This window comes from Molossus molossus, unplaced genomic scaffold (assembly GCF_014108415.1).
Source record: "Molossus molossus isolate mMolMol1 unplaced genomic scaffold, mMolMol1.p scaffold_m16_p_1, whole genome shotgun sequence".
Classification (NCBI taxonomy): Eukaryota; Metazoa; Chordata; class Mammalia; order Chiroptera; family Molossidae; genus Molossus; species Molossus molossus.
Window position 1 is genome coordinate 224,030,335 of NW_023425344.1, and position 24,511 is coordinate 224,054,845.

Here is a 24,511-nt window from a genome sequence, read left to right on the forward strand (position 1 = left end):
CTCTACCTCTCTCTCCCTCCGACTCTATCTGTACAAAAAATGGAAAAATGTCCTCGGGTGAGGATTAAAAAAATAATAAATAAATAAATAAATAAATAAATAAATATCAATGGGAAAATAACCTCTGGTGAATTTTTTTTTTTTTTTTTTTTTAGGAATGCTAAGAAGGAGGGCATTTTATTGCAGAAGCTAAAAAGCTAAGTAACTACCGATAATCAGAACATAGGAGGAAATCCATGCTTCTTAATCCTGTTAAATAATTAATTGTTTTGGACTGGGTGACTGCAAAGATTTCATGCACTACATGTGTGTATTGTCTTTTGTAAAATGTTATGAATATATTATTCAGGGCTCACTCTCTTGGCCATGAAGAGCCAGATAGTCGTGGCAAGGTGAGGTGGAATTCCAATAAAGAAGTTCCACAAAAGTAAACAGGCTGTGCCTGGCTTTAGATGGGACTGTGCAGGGAAAGCCATTCATGTCACATCTTTGTGGGGTAAATTATGCCAGATCCAAACTTTGGAGGGCAGCAGGAGTCATCCCCCAGGGCTAGCAGCTCAGGTTTCACTAGAAGTTAGGTGGTACCTCCACCTAAGGAGTGAAGAATGGATTGAGCCTCACGTACTGGTGCTGGATCATAACTCCTGGGAATGGGCAGGCTCTGAATGGTAGTCATCACACAAACAGTTCTGGCTGGTGTGACTGAGTGGACTGAGCGTCATCCCATGGACTGAGAGGTCCCGGTTCAATTCCTGGTCAGGGCACATCCCCAGGTTGCAGGCTCGATCCCTAGCAGGGGGCATGCAGAAGGCAGCCGATCAATATTTCTCTCTGACATCACTCTTTCTATCTTTCCCTCTCTCTGGTGTAAACAGCCCCTCAGCCACCCCTAATTCAAATGATGGTCCAGGAGACTCTGCCTGCTGGTCCTCCAGGTGGAGTAACTGATAGAAAAATCTTTCTTTATTCTAAATTTAGTCAAAGGCCGAGCATGTGTGGAAGACCAGACTTGTGGCCCAGTGGCTTGGATTCCCAGACCCGGCCCTGTCCACACCTGGTCTTCAGTCCTGTGTACAGTGACTATAGAGCAACCTCTGCAGACCCACATCCCATGCTCCCGTGTTGGTGGTCACGGGTTGGGGTGTTCTGGTGAGGATTTTTAAAAAAGAACAAGTCCTCTCTGGGGAAAAGCAAAAGTCAGGAGAGAAGGGGAGAGAGGGAACTTCTCCTTTATCTAAATACTTGCTCAGCGGTTGGAGCGTCTCTTCAGATGTGGGCCATAAACCAGCAGTATCACCATCACCTGGTGGTTTGTTAGAAATGCACAATCTCACCCTGGCTGGTTTGGCTCAGCGGTTAGAGCGTCAGCCCGTGGTCCAGAGAGACCGGGGTTCGGTTCCTGCTAAGGGCACGTACCTCGGTTGCAGTTTGTCCCCGGCCCTGGTTGGTTCATGTGTGTGTATCCCTTTCACGTCGATGTTTCTCTCTCTCTCTCTCTCTCTCCCTCCACTCTATCTGAACAAAATATGGAAAAATGTCCTCGGGTGAGGATTAAAAAAAAAAAAGAAATGCACAATCTCGCCCTGGCTAGTTTGGCTAAGTGGTTAGAGCATCAGCCCACAGACCAAAGAGTCTCGGGTTTGATGCCAGTCAAGGGTAGGTACCTCAGTTTCGGTTTGTCCCCTACCCTGGTCCGGGTCATGAAGGAGGCAATCAGTGTTTCTCTCTCTCTCTCTCTCTCTCTCTCTCTCTTTCTACCTCTACTTCCCACTATCTGAAAATAAATGGAAAAATATCTTGCGTGAGAATTTAAAACAAAAAAAAGAAATGCACAATCTTGGGTCCAAACCTAGATTAATGGAAATCAGGAAATTGCATGTAATAAGATAGAGATTCATATGCCTGTTAAAGTTTGAGAAGCACTGAGTTTATGAACCCTAAATCCATGCCCATATTGTCTGTCATTTGGATCTTTGCTCACTTCCAAAAATAGTACTTTGCATATGGTCAATAGTTAATGACAGGATATTTGAGAAATTCTCTTTGGCACCTATCTAATTACATTTGAAGAGAGAAAACAATTTCTGAGAAACCAGCACACATTTACCAATGAATGGCTTAGACAGAGACAGAAACATACTAAAAACAAGCAAATAAAACAGTTCTAGACATACACACACAGCTCTGCTGAGAGAGACAGATGGGCATAGTAAGTCTCCTCTCACTCCATCCCCCCGCCCATAGTATTCCCTCCCTTCCTCACTCAAGCTCTCCTTTACCCAAGCCAGTATTAGGCTGTCATGCTAAGCTGTTTCATACACAGGAGAGTACCACATGGATTACATGTCTCTTGCAGTCCTGTCCTGAAACTCCAACTCTAAGCCTGAGATACTGTACCATTAAGTCAGGACAGAGCAGAAAAACAGAAAGCAACTTGGAACATCAGTATTTCTCACCTTTAAACAGTTATGACCGTCATGACCCATGTCTTATTTCTGACAGTAGCCAAATCCCAGGCCTGGATCTTCATCCAATATTTACCTTCAGTAGGTCTTCCTCCCTGAGTAGGAAGTGAATGATAAATACTCAGAGTGCTCAACTCCCAGTGTCTTCTCTTTCCTCTACCTGACTAATACCTTACAGTAAAAAAGGCCAGGGGTTGGCAAATATGAATTAACAGAGTCTGCCATGACATTTTTTTATCCTCATCTGAGGGTATGTTTTTTTTTTAATTGATTTTTTTGTTGTTGTTGAGATAGAGAGAGAAAGGGAGAGAGGGAGAGGAGAGAGAGAGAGAGAGACAAATTGGTTGCCTCCCGTCCACGGCCTGACCTGGAATACAACCTGCAACCTAGATATGTGCCCTGACCAGGAATCAAACCTGCGACCCTTTGGTGCGGACAACACTCCAACCAACTGAGCAACACCAGCCCAAGCTGCCATAACGTGTTTATGGGATCCAATAACGACAGGACTTAATGAGTAATGATTAAACTTACCATCTATTCAGCACTTAGAGTGTGCTTCACAACAACTCTATGAAGTAAATAGTATCCCTGTTTAATGAGTGAGAAAATTTGAAATTTTCAGAAGTTGAAGAACTTGCCCAGGAAGCAGCAGAGATAGAATTCCAGCCCACATCTATCTGAGCCCAACGCCTTTTGACGACTAAATTAATATGATGTCTCACTGGTCAGAAACCATTGTGTGAATAGAAAATCATTTTCCTCCTCTGGGGCTCAGGTGAGGATTAAATGAGATTAAAGATGTTCAAGTACTCAGAAAAGTAAGGTACCGTGACATATAAGGTATCATTTAGGACATTAAGACTGTGTCCAAATAAAGGCCCTCTGTATTATATAAATGGCCATTACACGTGTGAAAAATGTTCACTCTTATAATTAAAGAGATCCCAGTTCATTCATCATAGAGTTCTCATTTATTAAATTAGAAAATATTTTTTTAAGTTTAACCCTTAATGTTGGCAAGGATGTTGTGAAACTAGTACATTGCTGGTGGAAGCACAAGTTAGTACAACCTTTCTGAAAAGCAAACTGACAATATGTTTCTTTTCTTTTCTTTATTTATTTTAACAAATATTTTTTTCACGGGGTGGTAGCTTTCGTCAATTCTTTTTTTTGGTACATGCCCCTAGTGGGAACCGAACCCGGGACTCTCTGGTCTGCAGGCCGATGCTCCAACAGCTGAGCCAAACCAGCCAGGGCTGACAATATGTTTCAAGACATTTTTAAAAATTGACATCAGGCCCTGGCCGGTTTGGCTTAGCGGTTAGAGCATTGGCCTGCAAACCATAAAGTCTTGGGTTCGATTCCAGTCAAGGGCACATATCTCAGTTGCGGTTTATCCCTGGCCCTGGTCCAGTCATGCGGGAGGCAACCAGTAGATGTGTCTCTCTCATACCGATGTTTCTCTCTCTCTCCCTCCCTCCCACTCTATCTGAAGATAAATAGAAAAATGTCCTCGGGTGCGGATTTAAAAAAAAAAAATTGACATCAGAATTTCTGATAAGGAAAAATAAATTAGGACAAAAAGTTAAGTATAAATACAGTTAAGAGTATAGATTCTGAAAGCAAATTGCTTGAATTTAAATCCAGCTCCATTACTTATTAGCAGTGAGATCTTGGGCAAGTCTCTATGAACTGGTATTGAAAATGGGGATAATAATAGTACCTATTTCACTGGGTTGTTATGAGAATTAAATGAATTCTTTTTTATTTTATTTTATTTTTCTTTATTGATTTTTAGAAAGAGAGGAAGGGAGAAGGAGAGAGAGATAGAAACATCGATGAGAGAGAACATCAATTGGTTGCCTCCTGCATGCCCCCCACTGGGGATCTGGCCCACAACCTGGGCATGTACCCTGACTGGAAATTGAACCAGTGACCTCTGGGTGCATGGGTCGATGCTCAACCACTGTGCCACACTGGCCGGGCATGAATTTGTATATGTAGTGCTTAATCTAGTGCCTGGCACAAAGTAAGCACTATATAGAAATGGTATCTATTATTTTTATTATCTCAGTATTCTATATAATAGCAAATAATTGGATTCAATAGGAAAATGGTTAAGGACACTATAATACAGATATAAAATGAATATTATAATGCCATTAATAATGAGGCTCTAAAAAACTAATCATATAATATAAAGTAATGAAGAGTAGCCCAGCCCAGTGTGGCTCGATGGTTGAGCATCGTCCCATGCACCAAGAGGTCACAGCTTCCATCCCCAGTCGGGACACATGCCCAGGTTGTGGGCCTGATCCCCAGTGGGGGGCATGCAGGAGGTGGCTAATTGATGTTCTCTCTCATCGATGTTTCTCTCTCTCTCTCCCTCTCCCTTCCTCTCTCTCTAAAAATCAATAAAGAAAAAAAAGTAATAACAGAAAATTGTACGTATTGTTTCATACCACTCATGCTTATTAAAAGAGGTCTTGATACAAATATAGATATGCAGAAAACAATCTGTAAGAATTACATCAAAATATTAACAAGGAATATCTGGGTGATGGTATAAGGTTGGGGGTTTTGTTTGCTTCTGTACTTTGCAAATCCTTTCAAGTGCTTCTCACACTCAAATAGGCATAAGAAGCAACTGGTGATCTTGTTAAAACAAAGATTCTGGGTCAGTAGGTCTGGGATTTTACTGATTCTGCTTCTCTAACAGACTCCTGGGTGGTGTTGATGCTACTGGCCCACGGCCTTCACTTTGAGCAGCAAGGTTTGGGAGCAGCAGGGATTCTCAAACTTGTGTGTGCATCTGAACCAACCAGAGGGTTGTTAAAGGACAGGTGCTGGGCTCCACCCCTAGAGTTTCTGGTTTTAATAGAGCTGGAGCAGGACCCTAGGATGTACATTTGTAACAGATTTCCAGATGATATTGATGCGGCAGATGTGGAAACCACACTTTGAAAACACACACACACACACACACACACACACACACATATCTTAGCATCATAAAGGAGGGTGTAAGTACTAAAAAAAAAAAAAAAAAAAAAAAAAAAAAGTTCAGGCTTCTCCATTGCTTACAAAATAAAATCCACACTCTTCATCCAAATGCCTCCATAATTTAACCCAGTCATTTCTCACTACTTCTGTTTAGGCCACAAAATCAAACCACCTTGTCCTAAACACGCTCAAGATTTCAAACATCAGCTCTGGCCGTTTTGCCTCAGCGGTTGGAACGTTGGCCTGCGGATCAGAGTCCCAGGTTCAGTTCCCGCTGGGGGCACAAACCAAAAAAAAAAAAAAAAGATTTCAAACATCATAACTGCTGCTCTATTTCCTCACTCTGGATGATATGTCACTTCCTTCTACTTCCTCATACCCAAATTTTACTACCCATCCTCCAATGCCATTTCCTCCATAAAGCCTTCTGATCCTCACTACTTAAAAAGCCATCCCTCTCTCTCCTTATCGGAGCTCCACAGCACTTTCTGTTCCTCCCTGGTAATACCTGCCTCTCTGGTAATACCTACCGACCTTTATTGTAGACTAAGGGTGGGTGGTGTCTCTCTCCCCCAGTAGACTGGGAGGTAACTGGAGAGGCCAGTCACTTGCCTATTTTTGCCTCTTGGTCTCAACAAATCTCCGCAGAGAGACAACACGCAGGGCTAAGGTAGGAATGAATGAAGTAAGAAATGGCATCCTGGGGAGGGGCACGAACAGTCCTGTAAATGGAAACTAAAACGTCTGCATGCCAAGCCCGACGATCAACAGTAACAGGTGTTTTCCATCTCTGATATCCGTGACTCATTCTGCACAGTTGCCTGCACACTGAGGTGTCAGCACACGGCGGCTTCTGGAGTACAACGCCCCACAGGCTGAAGTGCAGCGTCTTGGGCGCTCTGGCGGCCACACGCGGAGACACACCTCGGCGACAACCTGGATCCACACAAAAAAGGCCATGCCACCCTAAAATATTAATGCCTTACAGAAAAAAAAAACACTGCAATGGTTTGTGCCTACGCCCCTTGCTCCTCACCACACCTCTCTTTTTAGCTTGTAAGAAATCTGTTGAGGGTGAGTCTGCATGCGTTTCGTCGCGGGCGTTTCCCCCCCTACACACACACACACACACACACACACCCCTCTTCCCCCATTTCCCCCTTTCCCCCTTTCGTCCCTCACACGAGATACGTCTCAGAGGACCGGATTGAATGGGAAAGAACGGGGCAGTCTTTGTCATTAATCCTCCCCTCTTTCAGGCGAGCCAAGCTTCTTCCGGGTCAGCGACAGTCCCCGCCACCCCAGGCAGGCCCGCGGTCCCCCATCCCGCTAGCCCCAGAGTGTGCGAGGTCCAGGTGCCCACCCCCGGAAGGTTTCGGGAGGGGAGGAGGGCAAGGAGGAAGGCGGGAGGCGCGGGAGTGGGGGAGGGAGGAGGGAGGGACGGAGGGGAAGGCAATCCGAGGAGGAGGAGGAGGAGGAGGAGGAGGAGGAGGAGGAGGAGGAGGAGGAGGAGGAGGAGGAGGAGGAGGAGGAGGAGAGAGCAGCCTCCCTCAGCTGGCTGGGAGAATGGGAGTGTGGGGCGACAGGCCACCGCGGGGTGTCACGGCTGCGGCCAAGCTTGCCAGACGCAGGGCAGGCGCCCGCCTCTTTTAAACCCGGGAAGGCGCGGCAGCAGCGGGCTGATCACGGCGCGTGGGGCACCGGGCGGCGGCCGAATGGAGAGGAAGGGCTCGGCGGCCGGGACCAAAGGGACCCCGAGCCCGCCGGTGGCCGGCGAGGTGCAGCGGCCGCCGCCGCCTCTGTGCGTCCCGGGCGGCGGAGGGGCTCCGGCGCGGGGCCAGGCTGGAGCGGCGGCCGAGCCCGCTGAGTTCATCCGGCGCGCCCACGAGTTCAAGAGCCAAGGCTCGCAGTGCTACAAGGACAAGAAATTCCGCGAAGCCATCGGCAAATACCACCGGGCGTTGCTGGAGCTGAAGGGGCTGCTACCGGCCCCCGGGGAACGGGAGCGGGACTCGTGTGCGGCCTCTCTGGCCGGGGCCCCCAACCCCGGCCGTCTCTCCGAGGAGCAGAGCAAGACAGTGGAAGCCATCGAGATCGACTGCTACAACAGCCTGGCAGGTGAGCTGCGCCGCGCCGCGCGCCGCGGCCTCCCGCCCGCGCGGTCCCAGTTCCGCGGCCCCGGCCGCCAGGTCGCCGCCGACCACTGCGGCCGCCCGCAATGCACACTCCTCCGCTGAGACCATGCTGCTCTGGGAGGGGGAGCGCCTTGGGAAAAGTGTGACTTTTAGCATTGTACCTTCCAAAACTCATTGTCATCCCGTGTCCCTTCCCCGCATCCATTGTAAATCTCACCTATAAATAATAGGACAGAGCCAGACGGGGACCCAGCTGGCCTGGCTGTGACTGCAGCTACTGTGGCTCCGCAGTGGACCGGGGTCCAATGTGGGAAACAGCGCCAGGGTGGGCCACCCGCACCCACTGCATGCCCGGTGACTGCTCTTGCTGGGCAGGTACCATTGGCTCTAGAGCTGGCCCACACCTTCCCGGCAAATGACCGCATCCCTATGGGTGAGGCCCTTCCCTAAGTTCACTTGGCCCCAATAGCAAAGGGCAGTTTGCCAAGATACCTTCAGCATCTTGAGCAAAATGGTTTCCAAAATGCCACTTTCTTCTCTCCGAGCTATGCTGGGGCCCCGTTGCCAGGTGAAGAGAGTGATCTCAAAGGGAGCCTAGTTCATGGCTGGGCTAGAGCTGTGCTGCACCCTCCCTCTCCCCCTGCCTCATTGTCGCTCTGTGCAGTCCTGGTCCTCACCCAGCTGGGATGAGAGGTGAGGTGTGCATTCCCCAGTTCACTTTGGGGATTGAGGGCAGAGTCAGACATTTCTTAAAGTGTAACTTTGGCACAGGAAAATTTGAAGTCCCTAAAAAAGGAAGAGTCTGGGTCTTTCTAAGGACCATCCTGTTACAAGGTGGGAGATGCTGACAGGCAATGACCTCATATATTAAAAGCATTCTCTCTTCTTCCCCACCTCAAGTGGTGGGATTTTGGCATGGTCCAGCTCCTCTGACCAAACAAAAGTCAATTACTCCTAGTCCCTAACCCTTGAAATTGCCTAAATTAGCTACAGACAGTTGGAGCTGAGTAGGGTTGGGAGAGGGACTGGGTGTGGCTGGGGATGTGTCTGGGGGCGAAAGCAGTTGGGGGATTGGGAAAAAAAAAAAAAATATATATATATATATATATATATATATAAAATTCTGCTCTGTTCCTAAGTGCAAATCTGCTCTGTTCCCTTTGCAGTTTCTAGTGCCAGCCTGCCTTCCCATAATGCCATGTCCAGTATTATCTTTCATCCGGCAAAACCCAGGCACTTTAAAAACTGTAGTTTTCAAACTTAATTAATAGTAATAGTAGTTGTTGTTGTAGAAATGGTAGTGCTGATAGCAGTTCTAGTAAAAACAGCAGCAGATAAAGAAATACAGCAAAGGTGGAATATTTCAATCCCTCACAAGGTACAGCATGATTCCCTTTAGTTCCTGTAAGTCCCTGGCACACTTGCTCTGCCTGATGAATAGTTAAAGGGCAGAGTGGCTATGGGTGGAGGAAGAGGCGGTTCTGGACCGCTAATGTAGTGATTTCAGAATGGTAATGGAGTCTTATATTTAGTATTATCCATGGGCATTCTAGGGTTGCCCCTCACCCCATGCTTTTGGCTGCTGGCCTGTGGCTAGCACTGCCGATCTTCCACCCTGGAAGTGGTGGTTATATTTTCGTGGTGAAACCAAAGATATGTTTGTCCTTGGTCAAACAAGCCCAGTCAGGGTGGGGTTAAGATCTGGACAGCTCCTCCACTTTCCCATTCCCCACCTTCCCCACCCCCACACCCACCCCCACTTTGGAAAACTTCATTGTGTTGGGGGTAGGGGCAGAAGTGGAGGAGCTGTCCACTCTGCTGTCTTCTCCCGGTCTCACCATTAATATTAATAATTTATTGGGTGCACTATGCTAGGCCCTCTATATACATTGTCTTTTTTAATCTTTAAAACAACTCAATAAAAGAAATATGATCATCAGTTTTGCAGAGGAAAAAATCCCTATGTTTCTGGAGCCATATAACTCCAAAATCAATGTTCTTGTCATCACACCTTCCTGCACAAAGTCAGTATCCTCTAGATTTCTGTCTCCCTGGAGTCCAGTCTTAGACTCCAGAGTCCTTACACTTGAAAAATTCTGTTGGGAGCTCTCAGCCCTGGTAACCAGGAGAAAGAGATACAGTGCCTTGATTCAAGGTTCTGACAGGGCTATTTCCAAATATTGTCAAGTTTCACATAAAAAAGAAAAGAAGGTATTACAAGCTGAGCAGTCTTGTCAAAGCCACAATAGGCATCCTGTATAAAAAATTCAACTGAGAGAAAGGACCCACATAGAAGTCACCTGGAGAAGTAGAAGCCTGATGTTGGTTTCCTTTTGAACAATGCATAGAATCGGTTACTACTACGGCAGAAATCCTAGCAAAACTTGTTAGATTATAAAAATGTATTGTCTTTTGCCCTGGCCGGTTTGGCTCAGCGGTTGGCGCGTCAGCCTGCGGTCCTGAGAGACCCGGGTTCGGTTCCCGCTAAGGGCACGTACCTCGGTTTCAGTTTGTCCCCGGCTCTGGTCAGTCAGTCGTGCGGGTGGCGGCCACTCAATGTGTTCCTTTCACATCGATGTTTCTCTCTCTCTCTGTTCCTCTCTCTCCCTCCCACTCTACCTGAACAAAAAATGGAAAAATGTCCTCGGGTGAGGATAAAAAAAAAAAAAAAAAGTATTGTCTTTTAGAAAATACCAAAAAAGTTAAAGGAAGAAAACAGAAAATTATACCGTTAACCCCCACCACCTCAAGGAATCCATTGTGATATATTTCCTTCCTGTATTTTTTTCTACACATAAATGTAAACTGTTCATAAAGCAAAGGAACTCTGGTATCCTGCTTTTATTTCCATTTACCGTTATGTCAGAAGCATTTTACATCTCATTAAAATAATTTCATGAAGATTGTTTTAAGTAGTGACAAAAATTTTAAATGTGTTCTTACAATTATTATTTAATGGAAAGGGAAGGAAAGACGATCTCTGTTATTGTTGTTCGAGTCAGAAAAGTGCATTGTGGCCCATAAGATATCTTTTCCCTTTCGTGTCTGCCAAAAGGAAGCAGACAGTTACTGCAAGTTCATTTGACAAAAAGGCAACTGACCTTTCCATCGGGGCTGCAGTGCTGAGCACGCCAGCAGGCTCCAGGCAGGAGCATTCTGAAGATGTTCTCTCAAGGATCTACCCTCCTCTATACAGCTGTGCATAGAGGGAGAGGTTTGGAGTAATTTGAGGTTTGAGAGGTTAGAAGGAATTTGGACTAGCCCAGAAGTGCCTGCAGGTATTGGCTGTGTTGCTAAAGGCATCTCAACGCTGAACAAAAGGCTTTTGTGAAGCTTCTAGAGGAAAGCTAGGTTCAGTGGACCCTTGTACTATGCCTGGTAGGCTCCCAGACAATAGCAAGGGGGCAGCTGAGAATGTACCAAGAGATGTTAGTCTGAAAAATGGATTTGGATGACTTCAGGGGACCACAAAAAGGGTGTGCAGGCACGTTGCAAAGTGCCCATGGTTGTGGTCTGTTCTGGACTGGAGTTTCTTCTGATTAGTAGGGATCTACGTGACACAAGTGATACAAGATGCCTGGACTTAATTTTGCATGTTTTATTCTCTCTCTCTCTCTCTCTCTCTCTCTCTCTCTCAATTGATTTTAGAGAGAGAGGAAGGGAGAGGGAGAGAGAGATAAGAACATCGATGAGAGAGAACATCGATTGGCTGCCTCCTGCATGTCCCCCGCCCCCCCGCCCAGATTTGGCCCACAACCTGGGCATGTGTCCTGAAAGGGAATCGAACCAGTGACCTCTTAGTGCATGAGTGGACGCTCAACTACTGAGCCACACTGGCTGGGCCCACATGTTTTATTTAAGGAAATTCAAGGAAAGAGATGGGAAGCATCTCCTTCCTTAACAATTTCTAATGACTGATACAATGATTAGAAAAGATATTCTGACTTGCATGGGGAGATACAGGAATCTAATCCTTACCAAGGCTGCAAAGGCAGCATATATATTGGCCTGTTAATCAACTCCTCTTAACCTTGAACAAAACAGGGCTCCTCTGGGGCCTTGGAACGTTCTGTGCAGAACGTCTTGAGGGCTGGAGCCTTTTGCTCTATCTGTTCCTATGGGGCTGTGGTGGTGTCCCTGGGGTGTGATCAGAAGGTTTCAATACATAATAACTTTGTTGGTATTTTTCAAATGATGTTTGAGACTAAAATGTCAGTAGAAATGGGTGCAGACAGGCCATGGCATTGGATCTAAAGGCAAGATGCGAGTCAGCTTATGTGTCAGTGGCATACCTTGCGACTCTGAGTAAGCCCCTACCATGTCATTTTACCTCCACTTCCCCATCCAGTTAGAGCTATGCTTGGGAGATTTTTTGTTTATTTTACCAAAGGGGCAGATAATCCATTGGTCTCAATTGAAACCCATGACAGAACCTTGAGAAGTCACACTGGGAAGGGACCTGAGACGGGAACCAGCTTTATCAGTGCTTGGACATGACTTGAAGCGATGGGACCAAGACCAGTTATGTAATTTGTGGGGCCCAGTGCAGAATGAAACTGTGGGGCTCCTTGTTCAAAAAGCAGAGGAGAACCCTGGCCATTGTGGGTCAATGATTAGAGCGTCACCTCTCTCCCCCTTCCCCATCAAAGGGTCATGGGTTTGATTCCCGGTCACATACCTGAGTTGCATGTTAGATCCCCGGCCCCATTCAGGCATGTTTGAGAGGTAACCAATCAATGTGTCTCACATTGATGTGTTTCTCTCTCTCTCTCTCTCTCTCTCTCTCTCTCTCTATCTCTATCTCACTCTCTCTCTCTCCACCTCCTCCCTTCTTTCCACTCTCTTATAAAAAAAAAAAAAAAATCAATGGAAAAAATATCTTTGGGTGAGGATTAACAACAGCCAAAAACAGACAGGGGAGAATTGCTATTAAAGTTCTTAAAAGATAAAGCTTTATTTCTTTATCTCATGCCGTCTCTCTCCCTTGACTTGACATGTTTTTATTTGCTATTTAATGTTAATATAATAAAATTAAAAATTTTAATTATTGGCATGAATTTTAATGTTCATCTGTATACTGTGTAATGCCACTTTTAAATGGAAATACAAGAGCACTTGTATATGAAATCATATAAATTACACAATTTATATTTTGTAGCTTATATGTGCATATGTAGTTTATTCTTATTAGAACAGTAGAAATGCTGACAAAACAAACTCAGTTCTTTTAATTTCACTTCTTTATATGCATACTTTATGGACACACTTTCTACCAAGCTTGGCTTTCTGATCAGTAAGAAAAGGAAAAAGAACTGTAGGTTACTTTACTCTTTCTTTCTATGTCATTATTTTCAGCCTGAGTGGTTGGCTAGTAGGGGAAGTAACAGAATAGGAAAGGATATTATGGGGTTTCTAAGTCATTTGTGTTTCCCGGAACACTGTTACCTTCTTTCTACATTTGAAGCAATTTCTGGATTGAATGGAGAGCATAGCCTCTTGGGGCTGTCAGCGGGTCTGCTTGCTTATAGAGCTAGCACTCTTACCTTGTGCTCGAGTCGGGTCTTCCTGAACCTCCACGCATTGTGGATCCACTGGAACTCTGCTCGTGGGGCATCGTGACTGCTAATGCGAGTGGGGCTGCAAAGAAAGGTGTGCCTATCTCTTCTGCTCTCATCCACGCTCCATTGTCCCATCGGACTTCACTTACAAAACACAGTTTCAAAGATAAAGTTATTAAGAGTTTTAACAAGGCAACAACAGAGCACTAAGCCAAATTCAGGGCCCTTCTGTGTATGGGTCCTATGTGACTGCATAAGTCACCCACCCTTGAAGACAGCCCTCAATGGGACACTAGAAAATGACTGGGTAGATACAGTTAAAGTGGGCAAAATTAGAGATAGACTCTGAGGCAGATTCTAAGACACAGGGTACTCAACAGAAATTGTTGTGGAACCAAAGAACCAAGCATCAAGATTGATGAATTACAAATGCAAAAACTCAGTGGTGAAAAGGAGGTCAAGAGCTAGAGATAAATGGTAACCTGGTAGCCAGAAGATGAGTTGTTGGAAAAGAATTGGTCAAACGAAGAGGAAAGAGGGGCTTTATGCTAAGATACTCAGGCGATATCTTGCCGTCTCAGTGGGAGAACCTGACTGGCTAAACCATTGTTATTTGAGGCTGTTCCCTGGGCAGCACCCTAACCAATAAATCTTAAGCCTCTAAATGTGGCTTCTAAGACATCTTCAAAAACAAAACAAAAAGAACGGTGAGAACTGAAACTTGTAGGATGCTTTCAAGGAAAGAACATTCTGAATGTAGACTTTGGGCTGAGTTTCTAAAGCGGATTCTGAAGCTCCTTAGTTTACCTCCAAAAGAAATGTGTTGGATGGCTCTTAGCCAGAAACTTGTTGGGGAATCTTGAAGTCAGAGTTCTACAGCCAAATACATGAGAGGGCCCGTCCAAGGCAAGCCGCTTGGCTGCAGCACGGACCCGAAGGCCACGCCGTTTTCCCCTTCCAGCTGTTCTCTGTCACCCCCAGGCTGTGCCTACTCCAAGCAGCTCGGATAAAAACCAAATGTTTCAACAACAATTTCCTAATTAACATAGAGGAGGTGTGACTTGGTGACCAGGAACTTGAATTACATGTTCTGTCTCTAATGTGCCGGGTGCCTTGCTTCAAGGAATTTGACCTCTTGGGTCATGGTTTTCTGATTTATAAAAACCCAGGGTTGGATTCCAGGATCCCAAAGGTCCTTTCCAGCTCTTGAAAGAAAATTTCTCTCTAGATGTGAAGGCAGTCTGGCAGCGACACCTGTCACGCCATTTATCACCAGGGTTGATTAGGCCAATCTGGCTGACGCGGCCGGTGTCAGCTTCCTCCCTCACTGCTCCATGCATCCCTCCTGAAGCCACACACTGGGTCCAAGAGGAAGCCCTTCCCAGCTGGAGGAGGATCGTCCTTCAGTCAAAGGTATACGAGTAGCTGTGCTCCCCTGCTAGAACCTCCAGGCAATCTCTCAGGTCCATCTGTAGGAGAACATAGGGTAGTCAAGCTTCCAAGACTCCAGACACATCCAAGTGAGGCGCCGCACGTGGCAGCCTGCCTGTCTTTATGGACGCTGTGGCCCTTACACAGAATGGGGTAGTTCTGTGTGTGCAGATATGGACCAGTCTCCAAAATCTGTTAGTACTTGACTTTGGAATAATCTGGGAATATATAATAGCAATAGGTAATATTTGGTGCCATGGATTTCAAGTAATCAATTTCTTGAAAAGGCAAAAATGGAGAACAATGTTTAATATGATTCCCTTTGTGTAAAAATAAAAAAAAGACATAAACTAGCATAAGTATATACGATAGTACAGTGTTTGCATTCAAGATTATTTGAACAGTGCCCTCGGCTGTCCCTGGTTCTGTCTCTTGCTTCAACAGTGTTTGGACGGAACTGACCCAGGGACACCCCACCCTCCAACCTCTTTTCCAGTCATTACCTTCAGAATCATCTCAGCCTCCGAGACCAGCCAACACCGTTTTTTTTGTGTGTGTTTTTGTTTTTTTAGCTTAACTCCTTATTGCTGAACAACCATGAGCTCCCAAATTTGTCAGAATTATTCCACTGACATGGAGGCTGCCTGGTCTACCTGCATCTGCGGGCCTCCTACACCTACCTCTCTCTGGGCTTCTATTTCGACCATGACGATGTGGCTCTGGAGGTGTGGGCCACTTCTTTGTGAGTTGGCCAAGGACAACCCTAGGTGAGTGGGGTAAAACTCAGGATGCCATGGAAGCCACCATGGTCCTGTAGAAGAACCTGAACCAGGCCCTTTTGGATCTGCGTGCCCGGGTTCTACCAGCACAGACCCTCAGCTCTGTGACTTCCTGGAGAACCACTTCCTGGATGAGCAGGTGAAACTCATCAAGAAGATGGGAGACCACCTGACTCACCTCTGCAGGCTGGCTGGTCCCCAGGCTGGGCTGGGAGAGTATTTCTTAAAAAGCTCAGCCTCACCCTGGCTGGTTTGACTCAGCGGTTAGAGTGTCAGCCCATGAACCCAAGAGTCGCAGGTTCAATTCTGGTCAAGGGCACCTACTTCGGTTGAGGTTCATCCCTGGCCCTGGTCGGGGTCCTGCGAGAGGCAACTAGTCAATGTGTCTCTCTCACATTGATGTTTCTCTCCCTCTCTCTCCCTCCCTCCCACTCTATCTGAAGATAAATAGAAAAATGTCCTCGGGTAAGGATTTAAAAAAGGCTCAGCCTCAAGCACAACCAGGAGCCTTTGGAGTTCAGAGGCCTTTGAGGGGCCCCTCTGCATCCCCTGGTGTCTGGCTTCTGCCTGAGCCTCTCCCTGAATCCATAAGGCAGCCTTCCCACCACCTGGAGCCCTTTGACATGCCCTGGACCAAATGGAAACAATAAAGCTTTTTGCAGGGGTGGGGGGTGGGGGATCTGAAATCCTACAAGTGAAGCTGTTAACTTCACTTGAAAAAGGGTCTGGGCAGAGGAATTGTGGACAGAGACTAACTTTACTATTATTAAGAGTTTATTGTTTTTAGGGCATTTTTAAGATTCACAATAAAGTTGAGAAGGTACAGCTATTTCTTATTTTCCCCCTAACTCCACACATACATAGCCTTCTCCTTTATCAACATGCCCCACCAGAGTGACCCATTTGTTGAAACTGATGAACCAGCATTGACCCATCATCATCACTCAAAGTCCATGGCTAGCATTAAGGGTTGCTTTCGCATTGGACACTCTGTGGGTTTAGACGTGCGTCCGTCAATGTGGTGGCATAGTGTTTTCACTGCCCTAAGAATCCTCCGTGCTCTGTCTGCTCATCTCTTATCCCACCCCCCCCCCACCCCAACCCCTGGCAAACAGTGGTTTTTCTTTTTACTGTTCTCTACAGTTTCGCCTTTTCCAGAATGTCGTGTAGCTGGAATCATACAGTATGTAGCCTTCTCAGAAGTGCTTCTTTCATTTAGTGATGTGCACTTCAGTTTCCTCCATGTCTTTTAACTTTTTATTTTAAATCTTTCTCTAGTGTTTGACTTTTCTTCTTATATGCAGTATTGCTTTTATGTTTTAAGAAAACATGATGACAGAATTATCTGTGTAGAGAAATTACAGTTTTGCTTTCTTTTTATTTTCCTGAAGAAAACCCACCTTATAAACATCATTTTTAATGCCATTCTGGATATTACCTATGCCTTGTCTATACTTGTCTAATAGTAACGCCAAAGATGTCAAGCAAAATTATCCCAAACTTTCTCTTAATATCCCATAATGGGACTCATGCCCTTTTCTGCAGTGGCCACCAGCCCAGTCCCAGTCCACACGGTGTTAGATCCTGGCAGCTTGGTGCCCCAAGGTAGGGGACGCCCTTCTGAGCTCCGTCACATGTTAGTGACAGTTTGAATCTGCTACTGAGTCAGGGAAGAGAGTTGGGTCAGAGCTTGTGATCTAACCTGGTCCTGAACATTAGTGGTGTGTCTCTGGTGTGAATGGAGGATGGTATGGGTGCTCCATGTCCAGGATTCTCGTCCCCCGAGTCTAGGAAATCCTGCCCATCAGTGGCTCAGACATAGCAGCCAGAGAACATGGGAAGGAAACTCACCCATTCGTAGAAACTTGACTGGATGCTTGCCATGACTCTTCACAGGCAAATGTAAATCCTTTCTGTTCTCAAAACGTGGCGTGGGGTGATGGGAACCAGGGCTCGGGCCCAGACCCTGCTGCTGACTTGCTCCGTGGCATCCTCTGAGCTTCAGGTTCGCCTATGTGAACAGTGCGGCTTGGGTCCGATCCCTCCAGGTCTCCCTTTAGAAGAGTTAAACTGTCTAGGATTTTGAAGGCCCTCTAGCCCCCTTCCACCTTGGCCTTTCTCTGGTAGCAGCCAGATTTGGGAAGGAAACAGGAAGCAAGCTCTCTTTTATTCCGGTTTATTGGTATGTGCTGACAAATAATCAGTAAAAGAACTCAACTAAGATTTCCAAGGCAACTCTTGCAAATTTGGGGGTAGACCAAAGTAAGGTTGCAGCCTCCCAGGGTCTCTGAGAGATACCAGGGTAGGGGCTGGGAGCCTATATACAATATTATCTGGGTCCCAGGATCAAAATCAGTGGCACCCAATATTACCTATTGCTGCTATATATTCCCAGATTATGCCAAAATTCAGACTTTGACTGTGAGTAGGCAGTCATTTGCCATCAGAAACCTGGCAATACTGGCTACATTAGACCAAGAAATCCTAGTGGCGAGAAAAAAACAAGCTTTTAAGAAATGGGCTGGCAGGACCAGGAGTTTCAGTGAACAGTTGCTAGCTAAGTAACAGCATCTCAGCAGTTGCCCTTGGCCCAAGGCTGGGAGTCCCTGAGAAGTGAGCATTTGAGGATGTGATTCTGGGCCCAGTGCTCAGGCTGAGTCAGAACTGAGCTCCTTTCTCAAGTGGACCTGCAGCCCCAGGTTGTGGAGGCCACTGGGTCTTGGGAGTTGTGTGGACTTTTCCCTGTATCTGTATAAGGAGAGGACTGCGCCCCTGTGTATACCAGTGAGGACAGGAGGGAAGAGAGAGGACCCAGAGGAACAGACAGGCAGCACACCTAGACCCCGGGAAACGTGCGGGGCAATGTGTCCCAATGGAAAAGAACTTCAGTTAGCGTAAGAGGGTCTGGGTTTGAATCCTGACTTCCTATCAACTCCTCCGTTAACCTTGGACAGGTTCCAACCTCTACAAGACTCAGTTTCCATTATGGCATGCACCCCAAAGGATTGCGATGGTGAGTAAAATTAAATGAGGCGCACACACTTGCGTAGCACAGTGGCTGGCATATGACAAATGCTTACTAAGTGATGGCTAGATATAATTATAACTCCTACTCCAGTAGGTAGTAAGGCAGGGAAGTATGTGAGAGGGGAGGCAAAAAGGACTTAGAAAGGAAGCTAGGAAGGAATATGGGAAGCAAGTGAGCACACAGGAGGGCAAAGAGGGGTCAGGGAAATTTCACCTCCCTAAGTGGCTACAGGATAGGGAAGGTGTGCAAGGTGTGAACCGACGGCTTTCAGTGTGGGTATTTCCTGCCCGGTGCATTCCTGGGCCGGGAGGCCGAGTGAACAAGTGACCCATCAGGCTTAAGGGCATCTGAGCTCCAGCAGAACCAAGGGCTCATGGGCCAGGCGGTCTGTGCCTACTTCCAGCTGCTCAGGGTACAGGTCGGTCCAGGGAATGCTTAGAAACTGCTGGGTTCTAGGCAGACATGTCTCTGGCCTGAGACTGTGCAAGCGAATAAGCCTCAGTTAGACGGCGTCTGCTCTCTGCCACTTTCCGCCCTGCCCCGGTTCTCTGACCCTTTCTTTGAACTGAACTAGCAGTGGAAGGACCTGGGGCTCCCCTCAAGTCAGCCCAGAGCAGAGAATCGGGAAGGGAAGATACATGCTGTGATCAATCGAGTTCCCTGGGGAGCTTCACAAGCAAGCAGCTTGCGGGTGGGAAGGGGGAACAAGGGCAGCGAGAGAGGGAGACACCAGGGAGAGGCTGAAGGCCGGCAGCCTCCTGGGTCCTCCGCCTGCCCCATGTGCCTTGTGCCAGCTCACTGAGCTCCTTGTTGTCGAATAAGGAAAGCTTCTGGCTTGACCAGGGGTCCTGCACAGGAAAGCACTAGCTAGTGTGTCCCTGGGCCTCCCTTTTACCCCCGTCTCCAGGCTCTCCTCCACCCTACTGCCCAGGGTCCTCTCAGGAGCCCAGGGTCCCCGGGCAGCGCTTTCTGCTACCGACACCTGCAGAAGCCTTGCTGGCCCCTCTCCTCCCTGCTCTCTCTGAAGACAAATGAGCAGGGGTGAGTTTTAAAAACAGTGTTCTAATTACAAAAGTAAAACATCGTAACCGGCCCTGGCCGGTTTGGCTCAGCGGTTAGAGCATCGGCCTGCGGTCCTGAGAGACCCGGGTTCGGTTCCCGCTAAGGGCACGTACCTCGGTTGCAGTTTGTCCCCGGCCCTGGTTGGGTCGTGCGGGTGGCAGCCACTCGATGTGTCCCTTTCACATCGATGTTTCTCTCTCTCTCTCTGTTCCTCTCTCTCCCTCCCACTCTACCTGAACAAAAAAAATGGAAAAATGTCCTCGGATGAGGATAAAAAAAAACATCGTAACCGGAGAAGATAAGTGAAGATAAATGGAATTCAAAGAAGAAAATAAAACTCAACTTGTCATCCGCCAAGATGCCCACTCTTTCTTGTTTGGGTTTTTCTTCTCCAGTCTTCCCACTGCGTGTGTGAAACACGTGTATATATGTAAACCAGACGTCAGCCAGCCCACTTCAAGGTCTGCCTTTCTCCAGCTTATATATAAAAGAAGGTGTTTGTCTCACCTGTGCTGGGGCCACTGCTGGGAACCCCCATCTCCTTTTTCCCCTCGGCCCCCACAAGACGCTGCTCACTCAACCTGTGTGTCTGCCAAGGACCAGTTCTCCTTCCCTTGTTGCTTCTTCCCTTTCCTGCCCCCTGGTACCATATCAGGCTGCAGAGACATACCAGAGTTCACCGAAGGTTACAGGATACAGAAGGAGTTCACATCCCAGAAACTGAGTATTTAAAATTCTTTTCCCTAAAACGAATTTGCCCATCAGGCTACCAGGAATTTCTTACTGACTTCTCACCGTGTTTGGCAGGTTCCAACTGTGCACCACGCTTCTCAGACCCTTTCCCCCACTCCGGCCCCTCTCCACCTCCTAGGTTCTCGCTCTCTCAAATTCCTGACCTTTCTTATGCAGAGCAGATTGGCCAACTTTTCATCTACCTAATTTCCCTCCCACTGAACTCAAAGCTCCACTTACCTCACTGAAGCAGTTGATGAGGGTATTCTAAAAATAAGGTAATTTCTTTCCTAAAAATTCTGTTGCCTGCTATTACAAATGCTACAAAATGCTACACACACATACACACACACACACACACACACACACACAATTTTCCATAAGATTTCGGTTCTACTGCACACACTTTTACAACCCTCATTTTTTCCACCAAAAACATGTTTTCAGTGTCATTAATGTGTTTTTCTGCAGCACGATTTTAATGTCTGTGTCATGTTCCATTATACCAATGTCCTGTTATTTATTTAACCAGTATTTAGGTTACTTCCAGCACTGTGCTATCAACACACAGTGCTGCCACAGAGAAGTGCTCTCTCCGCTACCCGTTAACTAACTGTTCCTCACACATAACTGGTGGCAGGGTGGTTGCTCTGGTGTGGTGGAGGGATGGTGGGGGAGGCAGTGGGGACAGGAGAGCCGTTGCTGGGGGCACAGAGAAATGGCAGGCGAGGTGATAAGGACAGGGAGGCATTCTTTAGAGTCCAAAAAGAGAACAGGATGGAATTTTGGCTTCTGAGACCCCCCCCGTACCCCCAATCCTGGCTCAGAATTCCTGCCAGTGGGAGTGATGTGTGTCCTTGGCAGAGCCAACAAGGAAAAGGTCATATAGGGCAACGAATTTCTTCTGAATATTTCTGGGCATATATACTCATTATTACATTCCAAATGACCCAGCTGGTCCCTTTAAAGTCCCACTTCTGCCCTGGCCGATTTGGCTCAGCGGTTAGAGTGCTGGCCTGCGGACCAGAGAGACCCCGGTTCGGTTCCCACTAAGGGCATGTACCTCGGTTGCAGTTTGTCCCTGGTCCTGGTTGGGTCGTGCAGGTGGCAGCCACTCGATGTGTCCCTTTCACGTCGATGTTTCTCTCTCTCCCTCCTCTATCTGAACAAAAAATGGAAAAATGTCCTTGGGTGAGGATAAATAAATAAATAAATAAATAAATAAAATAAAGTCTCACTTCCAACCCAAGAAGGGGGTATTAATGAAGACTCCAACAAAAATAACCCTGTCCTGCTACTCCCGTCTCTCTGTGCGGCACTGAGACCAAGGGCGAGGGAGCCACAGCGGGGATGGCTTGTAAGGGTGCTGCCTCAGCACCAAGCCTGTGCCTTCACGAACGGTGTGGCAGGCGACAGGCACCGACACCCTGAGCTGACCTCAGGCTTCAGCGTTACAACTCTCTTGAGCAGATTCCAATATTCCTTAAAGGACTATCAACATACGCCTTCAGCTTTTAAGATTTGTAGGTGTTTTTTTTTTCACTTTAGCTCTTTTACCTGCCACTTAGACAGCTAAGTACTGGCCAACAAAAGGTGAATAAGAATATAAAGTCTTTAAAAAGATCAATATCTTTTGAATGCTTTTCCTTTTCCTCCCAAAGCTCTGGGCACAGGCCATGATGAATGAACCCCTATTGAATATGTTCACTGGGAGCCTGTGCCCGGGACTGTGCGGAGATGGTGAGAGGGGTGCAGCAGCCCTGGAACGGGGCGCGGGGGCGGGGCATCCCAGGGAAGAATCCAGAGGCTGGGAAACAAAGAGCAACCTGGGAATGGTGAAAAGAAGAGACCTCCAAGGACAGTGTTGCTAAAACAGAGAAAACAAAAGAAACACTTGGCAGTGTTTGCATGAATCGAGTGTGAGCTGTGCTAGACTGGAACGAATAGAAGGTCAGAAATGAAAGTGAATGGAATTGGGGGAGATTCGGCCCTGAAGCCAAAGGACTCCTGGCAGCGCGAGCAGCCACACCAGCAGTGGGAGAACTCTGTGTGGGCGCCCGGCAGGGCAGACGGCGCGGAGAAGGACACCGCCAGCCTCCTCTGTCACAGCTCAGGGCCTTAGGCTTGGAAGAGACCTGTGGAGGTCAGCGAGTCCAGGTTTCCACTCTGCCACCAGCTCTGCAGGCGTGGAACCAACATGGGACTTGCACTCAGATAACCCCTCAGCAAGTCACAGCGTCCCCAGGCCTCTGGAAGCTGCTGGAAGCCGGGCTACTACCTATCTCCCAGAGCCACTGTGAGGGTCAAGCACGTTGTAAAACCCCATACAGATGTTAAATATTGCTACTTATGGAGCACACAACATGTGCAAACCGCTACGATGTGGTTTTGCTGTGAGGGGATGTACAGATCCCTGCCAGTGCTTGTCTGGAAGGGCAAAGAAGACATGTGTCATTAATAACTGCAGTGACGGGCCTCTCCTGATCCTAGCCTATGACTGAAAAGCAATTTTCTTCTTTGGAAGGCTAAAGGATGCACTGGGTGATCATACCTGTAGACCTGACATCATTAGAAAAAGACCGCCCTGGCCGATTTGGCTCAGTGGTTAGAGCATCGGCCTGTGGACTAGAGAGACCTGGGTTCGGTTCCCGCTAAGGGCACATACCTAGGTTGCAGTTTGTCCCCAGTCCCAGTTGGGGTCATGTGGGTGGCAACCAGTTGATGTGTCTCTCTCACATTGATGTTTCTCTCTCTCTCTCCCCCTCTCTCTCTCCTTCCCACTCTATCTGAAAATAAATGGGAAAATGTCCTTGGGTGAGGATAAAAAAAAAAAAAAAGAATCAATAAAATTTTGCCCTGGCCGGTTTGGTTCAGCAGTTGGAGCGTCGACCTGTGGACCAGAGAGTCCTGGGTTCAGTTCCCGCTAGGGGCACGTACCAAAAAAAAAAAATCAATAGAAAAAGACTATCCAACATGTTGTGTGGAAGCATCACCATTGGGTGGGGTGTGCTATAATCCACAGGGAATAGAAAAATAATAATTTCTCAGCAAGTTAGAAATAGAGGAAAAGAACCTGATGTTGATAAAGTGCATACGCCGGCTAAATCATACTTAATGGTGAGACTGAATACTTTCCTGCATGACCTAGGAATTGCACTCTTGGCCATTCGTCCTAGAGAAATGGAAGCTGTCTATGAATGTTCATAGAAATGTTAGTCACAATAACCCAGAACAGCCCAGATGTCCTCCATTAGATGAATGGTCAAACAAACCATGGTCCATCCACACTGTGGACTACTACTCAGCAATGAAAAGGAATAAGCTACTGATCCATGCAACAACTTGGGATGCATCTCAAAGGGATTATGCTTAGTGAAAAAGAAAAAGATAATTCCAAAAGACTTCAAACTATATGATTCCATTTATGTAACACTCTGAATGTTAAAATTTAAGAAGTGAAGAAGAGATTAGTGGTTGTCAGGGGTTAAAGAGGAGGTGGGATACAAGAAGGATGGGACTGCAGTTATGAAAGGGCAACAGGAGGGATCCTATTTTGCTGGAACTTAACTTTGGAAGTAGAGGAACCTACATATGTGATACAATAGTGTATAATTAAACACATACACACTCCAGTTCAAGTAAAGCTAGGGAAACCTGAATAAGATCGGTGGATTGTATCTGTCAATATTATAGTCAATATATTGCACTATGGTTTTTTAAGATAATACCACAGGGAGAAAACCGGGTAAAGGGTACAGGGGATCTCTCTGAATTATTTTTTACAACTGTGTGTGAAGTTATAGCTATCTCAATAAAAAATTTCAATTAAGAATGATAATGTGGGGTTAGTTTGCAAGCACCAGGTAAAAGAGGAGCTGTTTCAGGAAGAAACCAGAGATGTGTTGTGTCAGCTCTATTAGGGTAACAGTAGACTCTCAATGAAATTGGAGATCTTGGTGTACCCTCTGCACTTGGTTTCTCTTTGAATGCAGAGACGCAAGTGGCTAGAGGGTTCTGGAGCATTCTATCGGAAGCTTCCAGATGAGAAGTATACATATAAAGTGAGCACAGTTTGGCACCATCTGGTCTCACATATAAGCCTCACAAGAACCAGACCTCGGGCCTCAAATCTACCTAATGAAGGAACTGAGCTAAACTTCACTGTAGGTGCCCTGGCCTGTCTAGCTCAGCAGTTAGAGCGTCGGCCTGTGGACCAGAGAGACCTGGGTTCAATTCCCGCTAAGGGCATGTACCTCGGTTGCAGTTTGTCCCCGGCCCTGGTTGGGCCATGCAGGTGGCAGCCACTGGATATGTC

At 46.9% G+C, this 24,511-nt stretch overlaps 1 protein-coding gene across 1 annotated transcript in view; it reads left to right on the forward strand.

Moving 5' to 3' along the window:
- Window positions 1-7,057: 7,057 nt before the first annotated feature.
- TTC9 (tetratricopeptide repeat domain 9) overlaps window positions 7,058-24,511 on the forward strand; it is a 30,179-nt gene continuing 12,725 nt past the window's right edge. The window contains exon 1 of the mRNA XM_036272425.1: window positions 7,058-7,589. Coding sequence (XP_036128318.1) covers window positions 7,187-7,589 — 403 coding nt within the window. The 5' untranslated portion in view covers window positions 7,058-7,186. The remainder of the gene's footprint in view (window positions 7,590-24,511) is intronic.